At 41.3% G+C, this 11,676-nt stretch overlaps 1 protein-coding gene across 4 annotated transcripts in view; it reads right to left on the bottom strand.

Annotated features, from left to right (window-relative positions):
• Window positions 1-7,194: 7,194 nt before the first annotated feature.
• Window positions 7,195-11,676, bottom strand: part of brip1 (BRCA1 interacting helicase 1) — a 30,552-nt gene continuing 26,070 nt past the window's right edge. For all 4 annotated transcript variants that reach the window (XM_069534577.1, XM_069534576.1, XM_069534579.1 and 1 more), the window contains 4 exons: window positions 10,203-10,312; window positions 9,927-10,009; window positions 9,483-9,788; window positions 7,195-8,580 (listed from right to left, as the gene is read on the bottom strand). In XM_069534577.1, coding sequence (XP_069390678.1) covers window positions 7,841-8,580; window positions 9,483-9,788; window positions 9,927-10,009; window positions 10,203-10,312 — 1,239 coding nt within the window. In that variant the 3' untranslated portion in view covers window positions 7,195-7,840. The remainder of the gene's footprint in view (window positions 8,581-9,482; window positions 9,789-9,926; window positions 10,010-10,202; window positions 10,313-11,676) is intronic.

Genomic DNA, 11,676 nt, shown 5'->3' with positions numbered 1-11,676 from the left:
GTATATCTATCTATTGCTGAAAATTAAATGCATGGAAACTGTGGTTCTGCATAATATTCCATAAACTTCCTTTAAATATCTGTGTACGTTAATCTGTTTTTCAACAATTAATTTACCAAACTAGGCTCAGATCAGCATTTTTAAACTAAACATTCATTCATAGTAGTGTATGATACAATTAATACTGATTCTTGTTTTCCTAACAAGGTTTTTTTTTTTTAATTTTCAGTTGAAAGATTTCATAGAAAAATTACACAGTCTTAGTTGTTCATCGATCATTTATGAGATAAATTTATTTTGTCGTGATTCTTGGAGGATGAGAGTTGGTTTGAAAGTCTAGAGTTTGGAAAGTTGCAGTTTAACCTGAATTCACCGGTCCATCGGGGTTAATCTTGCTAATCTGACAGAACACAGTGATAATCTCAACAGTGCTTGACATTTGAAAACAATCTGCTGGAACAAAAGGATCATACAGTTACTCCTGGATACACCCTGCGACTGTAACGGTTCGAAAGAGTCGGGATTAATTAACTGAAGAACAGTCACAAGGAAAAAATTCAATTGATTAACTTCAAATACAAGCAAAGAATACTGTCCAACACTGAAGTCAATACTTCCTCTCACCACAATAAATAAATACACAATTTAGGTTTTCAGACAAAATGAACTGGCAAGATTTCCACTGACTATAAAAAATCTTTGTCAAATAACAAACACTGCACTACTCATGTACCACATTCATCAGATAACTTTTATACACACAATAAATTAAATGTGTCCTCATGAATAGAGAAAAGTTATCTATGACATACTGTATTTTTCTCTCAATTATTTCAAAACCAACATACTTAATGGCAAAAACTTGTTTTCAATCACAACAGGTAAATAGAATTGCAATATGTATAGATTCACTTGATCTTATTGAAAATGCTTTTAGAGTTTGTTGTGATAAATGTTGAATTTAGTTTTTTTTCCCAGTAAATAAAAACAAAGCTGTTTTGAATGGAAGAAAAATCTGATGCTTGTATTTTGTGTGTGTAACTTTTCAAACTGACAGAAACACGGGCCGCTGCCTCGAACAGATATATTCAGTGCAGCACAGAGGCATCTCCTGTCTGTAAACCAAATGATTTAAAAGCAGCTTAAGGATTTAAAAAATCACTGAGGCCATTAAAACCAGCTCAGGCACCCCTGGAAGCCGTGATACTTTGGACCGTGTCTCTGTTCTGTTACCACTGTAAATCAGATTATGAAGGAGGGGGGGGGGGGGAGTGGTTATTGATTGAAATATGCCTCCTGGCACAGCAAGTGTCTGGAGGTACAAGTCACAAACAACAAGAGGAAACCGTACAATCACATGCTGATAAAACAAGGATATTGTCATTTCTTCATAAAGAGCGTGTCTCAGCCTGTCTAGTTGAGCAACATCTTACACAGAGTACCGTGAACAGGACAGGGCCTTAAATAAAGGGCCCCCGTAAAATCTAAAATACGTGGACCAGTGTCCCGGAGTCAGTTGATCATTCATCTATTATTTGCCAAATGTAATGAAACAAGGAAAAAAGTGTGAGAGGTTAGAAACACGACTATCATGCAATGTGTTCTAAACTTGTTTGGAATGTTCTGTTCTCTGGGGCTGTGTTAATAAAAGAATGACGGCATATTGAAGAACTGTTTGAGGACGACTCACTAATGACAAGAAATAAATCTGAAGAAGCTCCAGAGCTTTTATTGTGTGCAGAGCTTTTTTATCAACGGTCTGTGGGGCCAAGTGAGGTTTGAATACCTTGTGTTCATCCTACCTGGTTTAGCCTCAATAAAACATTTTTATTCGTGTGTGTGTGTGGTTGATATGCAAGTGTTGTTTTTCTTCATACACAGCGTGTCAGCTATTTCAGGGTTGTGTTAAGCATAACCTTCAGATCACAAAATAATATACAACCAGAGGGTCAGCGGTTCAATCCCAGTCTTCCTCATTCTGCATGTGTCCTTAGACAAGAACCCAGCGACTCTGTGACTCATTGAAATATTGTATGAATGTGTGCTGGAATGGGTAAAGGGCAAAACTGTGCTGTAAAACACTTTGAGTCATCAGGACTAGAGAGCTGCTCTGTGAATACAGATCATGTACACGATCCAAAGCAGCTGAAGAGGAAGTGATTCTACGAATGTTGTTGCCATGACGGCGTTCAGCATCTCCAACACACGTGAATATCAGTCCGATGTGGTGAAATCCGAATAATCAAATCATCCGAATGATCTGCCGGTGATTTTTGACCACTGTCGTATTTTCGGAGGACGAAGAACACGTTCAGTTCAGTCCACAGACTGAAGCCATACTGCCCCGCCCCCACTGACCGGTTGTTTGTTTATTCAAATTGCATTCATACTTATTTCACTTATTTATCATCCGTGTGAAAATACATTTTGCATTTTATTTTTTAAGTAAAAACAAAACATATATTTTTTCATGGAATTGTACTATGTTGTGTGTGTGTGTGTGTGTGGTCAATCATTTAACTTTTTACTTTAACATGTTATTGAAACCACTTGCTGTAATTTTGTTGTTTGATACCAAGTGCAAACAATCAAACCAAACTCAGGGAGCTGGTGGGAGACCGCTGCCACTGTTATTGTAAAGGAAGAGTCGGCCTGGTATGTTTTTTAGTTTCTTTTTACCTTCCACTGTGTTCTCCGTCATTTTTCCCGCTAGCTTTCTACGTATTTTGTTCATTAGTCTGGATTTTTTGAAACATATGGTTCTGCCTGTTTCACAAATAAAAAGACAAAAGTCATTACAATAGAATGACATTTTCCTCTTTGTATGTATGAAACATGTAAAAATAACTTCCTGACTTTGTCTAAAGAGAAATCAGGATCTCTTAATTATTTCATTCTACCTATTTTTACAATTCTTAACATCTGTGAAGTGTGTGTGTACCTGATCTTGAGCCACGTCGATCTCTCCTGTGATTATCGGTGTGCGATCACGGCTTTGAGACAAACATCTGTTGCACTGCGTTCCAGATGGCGTCATATGCTGCATTAACAAGAAGCAATGTAAGTGCATGTAACTTGACTGACCAAAGGAACAAAATGAAAATATTACAGTCATGTCAAACCGATGGCGTGCAGGGCTCCGTGTCATATCAACTCAGTAGTTTAACAAATGTGTTCAAAGTAAATTTTCCTGATGACCGCCTACTAAATCCCTAAACACCTTGTTGGGGTCAAGTGACAGGACACAGGTGTCTGGAACTTCCTGGATTATATTTCATACTTGTCTAATATTATGAAAAGCTTCTACGATTCTTTACAAATCTGCCTGGATTCACACTAATCAAAGAGGGGAGCCACTAGTTTATCTAATATTTGAATTAAATCAAACTGAGTGGTCTGCAGGATTCACATGTTAAAGATGGTGGGAGGGAGCTCTTTATAAGACATTGTTCATCCTTTTATTTTGAAGGATTTCGGTATTATATAGTGCTTCAGTCAAACTAGTTGCCGACCTGTTATCCTGTTGTCACAGCAGGGCTGAGGAGCAGTCCTCAGGGGGTTTGGTGATGTGAGACTCTGGACGAGCAGGAGTGGACCTGAGTTGTCCAACATTGTTGGCTGATGTGCCGCACACCGGCAGCGGCGGGCCATCGCAGCAGGAACACACTTGACTTTTCTCAGGAACGCTAGATGGTCAAATTCACAAACAGCCCGCTGAAATACACCTGAACAATCAAGTCAGAGAGAAAATTCAATCAGTGCCAAAATGAAGCGTGTTTACTGTGAGAGATGGAATAGTTTATTTGTAGTTTCATCAGCAATTACCATGTGTCACAGGAAGTAGTTCCTTTTCACAACAGTAGAGTCCCAAACAGCACAGCGTCCGTGTCTCTGCAACTTAAACAAAACATTTGTGTCAAGTTATTGTGTTGTCTCATAAATCTGCATGACAGGAAGTGATCTGGTAACAGTATAAACTTCTTTTTACTTTTATCATAAATGTGGCCGTCGAGAATCATTTTTAATTTGTGAAAGTTACTGTCCACAAAATGTAAAATGTGTTTGTAAAAGTTTGTTGACAGCTCCTTTCCTACTTTTGCATCAGTTAGCTATTAGAGCAAAAGTTACAAAAGTGAAAATCTTTTATATGTCAATGCTATTCACTGATCTGTGTGAACATTTACTACATTTAAAGCTTTTGACCACAAGATTTTCATGTCCTCTCTGTAAAGCAGCCTTGTGTACCTTGAAAGGTTTTATATATAAATCCACGGTATCATTATTAGCGTTGTTACTATACATTACTGCTTTTACATTGTCAGTAAAACATTTTATAAACTAATATAACAACATGTTACACACGGGGGAGAAGTAGTAGACGCTGACCTGCCTCAGGGACACAGGTCACTTACCTTTCTTTCTGGTGAAGTCTTGTTAAATCTCCTACGTTTTCGTTCAGAAGATCGCTTCACTTTCACAGCTTGATCGGAAAAGAAGACGGTTTCTATTTTACATTAAAAATGAACTGCAGGATATTTAACAGTAAAACTAGAGCAGCATGATCAGAAAACACTAAACAATTTGACTGGATAAGCATGTTTTTGCTCATGCTATTTACCAGACTGCTAGCTTGCTAAATTGTTAGCACCTGTGGCTCTAAACCCTGCCTCCTCCATATTAGTGGATGGGACATAGACCCTAACCCTGACTAAGTTATTTGGTTATATATAAAAACTGGATGAAAAGTCATGAATGACAGCTGAGTTTGATGGGACTTGACACGGCGGCTCCACTGTCTCACCACTGAACGTGGAATAAATTATACCAGTGATGGTGGCAGCCGAGTCCGAGATATGTTGGCGTCATGTGTGAACAGCGGCAGGAAGTGGAGACACATCGAACATATTACCTGAGCCGTGTTTCACTGTTGATCTGACACAGTGTGGTGTCATCCTCTCTCCCATTCATTTACTTACATACACCTGCTGGTATCGTCATGGATCTAATATGGACAGTGTGGTTGTTGACATGTTCATCAACAGTAGGAAACTATTAACGGCTGGACATGAACGTGAGAGGTCTTGATGCCGGACAATTCATTTGCAGTGACGTTGATCGAGGCCATTTTTAATCTCAGACTTTATCGCCTCCAAGTGGTCGTTTCATAAAAGGCACATTTTTGTGATGTATTGTTAACTATGGTGCTCACCTTCTCCAGAACTTACCTTTTGGTTTGATGCCCCCCCCCACCACCCAAGTCTTCTTGTTTTGGACAAACTCCACTGTTGTGGAAATGACGGGGGTGTTGGCCACCTTCCTGAAAGCTTTGTGTTCATTTACACCCACACATTTTCCTGACTCAGTCACTCTGGAGTTTACACTTTGGTTCAGGATGAACTCTGACAAGAGGTCAGTATTTTTCTCCCTGTAATGAAAAACTGATGATTTGGACTAAGCTCTACCTTGTCTTCTCTCCTCTGTCTGTCTGCTTAAGTTTCTGCACTTTTACCTATTAGTCAATCATAGAAATTTTATTTGTAAAGCCCATATTCACAAATCATAATGTCTCCTAGGGCTTAACAAGGTGCGATAGCTTCTGTTCTCCTAACTATGAAAAAAACTTTTTAATGGAAAAAAAGCCTGTAAACCTCAGCATCACTAGAGGGGGATCCCTCCACCAGGATGGAGAGAAATGTTGCCAGGCTATAATTTCAATGATATGGAGTCAAACTTTTTTTGTTATTCAGCTCTTGTATGAAAACATTATTAATTGTAAACTTGTTTTCTTTTGCAGAGTCCGGACCATTTATTTTGGGCAAGTAGCATAAATCTGTGCTGATCTTTTTGGCTAAGTCTGTTTTTCTTGTTAAAATGTTTTCTTAGTGCAGCTTTGATGATTTGCGGCCGCAGAAAAGGCTGAATTAGTCCAATGGGAAAATAATGCAGCCATTCACAGCCATCACTGGGTCTTTCCGTCGCGTTTCCCTATTAAGTGCTTTTAACACACATTCGCTGGCCTCTCCACGCGCCGCTTTGACGATGTTAACGAGTAGTCATGCACGATTACATGCATAAGGGTCATGGGAGGCAGCTGATGAGCAAAGAAAGGCTTTAAAGGAACACTTGTCTCCTCTGGTCGTCTACGCAAATCACACACTGGTGAAGTTTGCGCTGTAATGAGACAAATCACATCAGTGTAATCATGTTTAATCTAATTTCTCTGTCTCCCTTCAACTTAGGCTGTTTGATGAGTCTGCATTTACCATCGGCTTGATTTAATCACCTCAGCTCCTCACACACACACACACACACACAATCAAATATGCCCATAAGCTGCTGATTACACATAGTGTACTGCACAAATCAGTTTCCTACACGAAGAGCACAAAAGGAGGTAAAGAGGTCGAGCTAAATGACGGTGAATTATGCTGTGAAATAAAATGTAAATGAAACAAATGTAGAAACCTTTCTGTGAGTGAGTGGAAATCTCACTGGGATCATTTTTTGTATTTAAAATAGTTATTATTGTTAACATATCCCTGTCAAATCCTTCAGTGCTTCTTTAGATAACGTTGCTAAAAAATATTGGACTAATACAACGATCTTGCAATAAATCGATCCTTCAGTAAGGTTAACACTTAATATACACATCTTTGAAAGGGTCGTTGATTCAACATGATGGTATCGTTGTGTTTGTTGTTGTCCCTCAAGCATATGAGTGTCCAAACTGTCTGTCTCTCTTTCTCTGTCTCCCTCTCTCTCTCTCTCTCTACCCCTCGGACTCTCTGTGCTGGACCACTGTCCCTTTCCTGGCTGTTGGTGTCTCATTGTAGATGTTGTGAATCTGGACCTTTGTCCCTGATGATGTCAAACTTATCCTGTAGAGGATGGACAGACAGTAGATGCACCGGCACATGCATAGAAGCCTTATTGCTTCTCCTGACCCCCCACCTTGATTTCTATCATAATAATTACATATCTGTCTAAATTCTTTGTATTTTGTTTTTATTGTGAAGGGAATCTGAATGAAAATGTCCAGCTGTGCAGAAAAACTGTTTTGAAAGCAATGAAGCTAATCTACGTCAGTGCTGTAATCAAATCTGTAGGTTTTTTTTTCCTTGAGTATTTCCATTTTAAAGTTACTCGAATACATTTCAAAGAAAAATTAAAGAAAAGGGGAAATAAACAATGAAAACTAATATTTAATTTTATTGCATCTTAACAGACTTGACATGAATTATTAGACTGATGGACCCACACACTAATCCCACTTGAATCTACAGCACATAACTACACAATTAGAACTGAAAGTGAACAGATAAAAGCCTGTGCTATAGGTTCAATCAGGCATGTCAGATGTAACGTGCCTCAACATCATTAAAACAGAACTAAATGGCGGCATGCTTTTTGCAGATGATGTACACGGTTTTGTATTTTAATGATTTGTTAAGATTCATATTCAATCAGTGCTGCAGCTTAAGTAATGGTGGTTAGTTGAGAACAGGCCTTAATGGCCTCAGTGTGATGCTCTGTCACACTGAATGAGAAGCTACATCCAGATGGGAGCCGGCTCTGCTGAAGCCTCATCATTTTTCTCCTCACACAGTTACAGTGAGCGAGCTCGTTGCCTGAGGCAGGTACAGCGTTCTTGGTGATTTTTAAAAGATCAACAGTGAAACAATCATTTTGGAAAGAACTATGTAATGTATGCAGCAGCAGCATGAATAAAGTCAGAGTTTACATTACATAGTGAAGTCTGTAGCAGTCTGTATAACATATATGTAGTGAGGAAACATTTATATATTCTGCTTATTTACCACAATCCCTTGTGTCCAGATTGTTAGTTACCTGTTGGGGTGGCAGGGACCTTGTGTCTGGACCTGGACAGCCTGCGGAGCTTACTGCATGCCTGCCTGCTTAGGTTACCCACCTTCTCTCCCTCCTCACCTTGTTTCTGTCCCCTGGTTTCTTCTGCACGTCCCTGTGACAGCTCTGTGCGCTCCTTACTGACTGAAATAGCACCCTGTCCATCAAAAGCAGAGGCTTGCCCTTGGGCCTGCTCAGAGCTAAAAAGTTCTTCTGACAGCAGGGGAGAGTTCCCTGGCCCCGAACCCACCCCGGCAGGCGACTCCGTCCCCGTCTCCTTTGTGTTGCCTTCGTCTTCTTCATCCTCAAAAAGTTCTGGAGTAAAGAAGATGGTCTGGTCCTCATCTGTTTCTTCTTCAGCTGGATCATCTGCCTCACTTTCACAGCTGGGAGGGACTGCTCCTGTAGACGGCCCGAGAGCCAGACTGAGTGGTTCCGCTTTGACTTCACTGGAAGTGTCTGCAGCCGCTTGTTCAAGACAAGGAGGCCCTTCAGTGTTCTTCTGTGGAGAGGAGATCTCCTGGTTCTCCTTGTGATCAGAATGATTAGGTACCTCCAGGTGCTGGCTGACATTACTGGGTGGCTTCTCTTTAAAAATGGCCCTCTTGAAGCGGGTGCTGACGGGGCTGGAGGTGAAAATGTGGTAGAGAGACTTAGCCTTTCTTCTGGGTGCGAGCGACTCTGCTGGGAAACTGTGCGTAGTCTTCAACCGTTCTTCAACAAGGAAACAAAACAGTGTTGCTAACGTTACACATCTTATATTTGTAAAGAAAACTTTAAACTTGAAATTGTTTATAACTCCATTGGTGGGATTCACACTAACATGGCTGCCAAGGCTATTTTTATTAAGAAACATATAAATGTGGGCTTACGCTCAATATAACCCAAACAAAGGTCAAGGGGATTTAATTAAAAGCAACAGTCCAACATCTGCTCATCAGCTCGCTCCAGCGCCACTCAGGCATGCAAAAGACCTTACAGTAATGAGGCAAGCCACTCAACTGATCCCATAGCCCCCACCCCCAACTATGAGGGAGAAGAGGGGGGTGTCTGTGCCTGTCCCTTTACCACCCTCACCCACCACACCGAATTCAACTGAGCAAACAACCTCGTCGTGACCCCCACAGACAATGGCCGCTCACCAAGACAATGTGCAAACACGCCATCTCCACATATTTTCTGGTGGTGATGTCATGCTCATATATCCTTGGGCTCAGTAACAACAACGGTGTCTTTTTAAAAGCAGCACTGATTCAAATGTCTTCAATAAAGACAAAATAATTGGATTAGGACCCAAACAGTGGCAGCTGTGAGGTGCTAGTGGCTGAAATCTTTTATGTTATTTATTTATCGATGGTTTATGTCACTGTAGAGGAACAGGGCGTCGTCACCACAAACCTGTCAGGGGTTCAAAATAAGAAAAACAGGCTAAAATCCACATTACAAAGTAATTTTTCTTTCTTTCCTTAGGAATTTACAAACTCTGATGATGTCACATGATGCCATCATAAAAGTGACACCATCGGTCTTCACAACAGGAGCAGTTTAAAATTGAGACTTGAGATATTATTCCCGCAGCACCAAAGCTCTATTTTCAACATTTCTAAGTATCTTACCTGCTTTTTCATTTTGTTCAGTTTTCAGCTTTTCACATGAAAACGGACGGAAGGTGGCGGGGCTTGATTCAGGCAGTTTGACACATGAGTGGGGTGTCTGAGGTAGTGCGGCCCTGAGCGGCTCCTGTCCCTCTACAGTTGCCGGAGAGCAACAGTTTGGAGGTGAGGCCGTGGAGCACACGGTCTGGCTGTCTGCAGGGGCTGCCTCCACTTTCTGCTGCACCTGAGAGAATTCTACCAGAGACTGCATAGCATTGCTGAAGGTGTCATGATGCTGCACGAGCTGGCGAACCCATTTAGACAGACCTGATATTACACAGACACACACACACACATGGGAGACAAACGTTACCAAAGGTCTTATAATGGATAACTATTGCCATCTAGTGTTCAAGTTGAGACGCTTTGCAGTTATCTAGTGAAGCCACGGCTCACAACGTGTACCTGTGATGTATTTATTAGGATTGTTCTTGTAACGGTCGTCCACGAGAATTAGGGCGCCCCAGTCATTCCTGTGGCGAATACACCTGTAAGGGGATGGTTAAAGTTTTAAGTACAAAGAGTGAGAGCACAAAAATAAACTAGACAGCATCTTGTGGCTATAAGTTCACCTGTACTCCTCTACGGTGCTTTCTGCTCCAGTAAGGCCACATTATGCACAGACAGACCCACGAGGGAAAAAATAATACCAACAACGTAAAGGCTGCGCAGGACATTTACCTTCCCAGGGCCTGGTTGAGAGCTCTGTAGGCCTGAATCTCGTACCAGCGATTCCCTGGAAGGAGACCTCTGGACCTGTGCTGGTCATTGTACTTCATCTTCAGTTCAACCTGAAACCACAGACCCGTTAATAAATGATGGCACTTTTTTTTTAAACATATTTCTGTGTATCAATAACAATTTAAAATAGTAATATTTCACACGTTACCAACATGTTTGATTCGTTTATATCTGAGAAATGAACTCTTATTATTGTGCTTTAAGGTTTTGTGACAACATTTTGCAGACAAACAGTACAACATTTTATGAATCACAACTTGCGAGCACCATTTCCACAATGATGCAAATGGCGGCAGCAGCAGCATATTTATCACAAACAACCATTGCAGCTACTTGCAAATGCATTTTCAACACCAACATGGCTCCTGCATGCTCATTCATGGTCGCAGGTAAAAACAAAGAAGAACATAATCTCATGTTGCATATTGCAGCTTAGATTTTCCAAACACCAGCCTGGACTGAAGACCAACTTTGTTGCACGTCACCTTGATTCAACTCGTCAAATCTCGAAGAGGTTGCTAACTCTCGAGCATCGAATATAAAACACTAAAACCCTGCTCTGAAATGAACAATAGCTAAAGCTGCGTGGCATCACCTGGGAGAGAGCCTTTCGTGCATGAACTAATTAGATTAATATGGAATATGAAGGGTCACACCAAAAAGGATCCAGGGCACATCTGACCCAAAACAAATACTACTCAGGGCCTGAAGTGGTAAAGTATTACCTGTCCTCACAGTTAGATATGTTCTGAAAGGGGAACAAAGGGGCTAAAGAGAGGCCATGACAGAGGATAGTGGAACTAGGAGGGGACAGACAAGGTGGTCTATGTGACATGAAGCATCCCTGTGCAAAAATGCCAGGAAAGCATCCATCCATTTGCATCTGTCACTGCTGATTTTAGCGCTAACCTTTCAGAATTGACAAGTGAAAAGTTCAGCTGCCGTCTGACGGGATGCCATGCAGGGCAGGCTGCTGAACGGGCTCTAACTGCTTTTGACAGGTACCGTGTGTTCGCCCTGAGCCACCAAACACGGGGCCGTGGCAGGTACAGCCTGTTACCTCACGCGCATCACGCAATGCCACTGTGGCTCGTCTGGACTGTGTACATAAACAAGCAAGCCGAGTCACAGGAAAGCCTAAAATGTTGCCCCAAAGTTGGACTATGACTAATCGCACCTCACCAAGGAATCATGCAAACAACTGAGTAACACCTGCCGCCACGAAAACCTGAACAAGGACCCTGGAAGAGTTGTGTAATTTGAAAAGCAAAGCCCTCCCTATGAAATTTCAACAGTAGCGCAGGCTTTCAATGGGAGGCATCTCACATAGACCTGTCACAGTATATCTTGTAAACGTTGCTGGCTTCATGGTGAGATGTTTGCCAATGTATGAGACACCGGAGCAGTTAAAGAA

The sequence above is a fragment of the Paralichthys olivaceus genome, chromosome 11, assembly GCF_024713975.1.
Source record: "Paralichthys olivaceus isolate ysfri-2021 chromosome 11, ASM2471397v2, whole genome shotgun sequence".
NCBI lineage: Eukaryota > Metazoa > Chordata > Actinopteri > Pleuronectiformes > Paralichthyidae > Paralichthys > Paralichthys olivaceus.
This window is presented reverse-complemented; position numbering and strand designations above follow the sequence as displayed.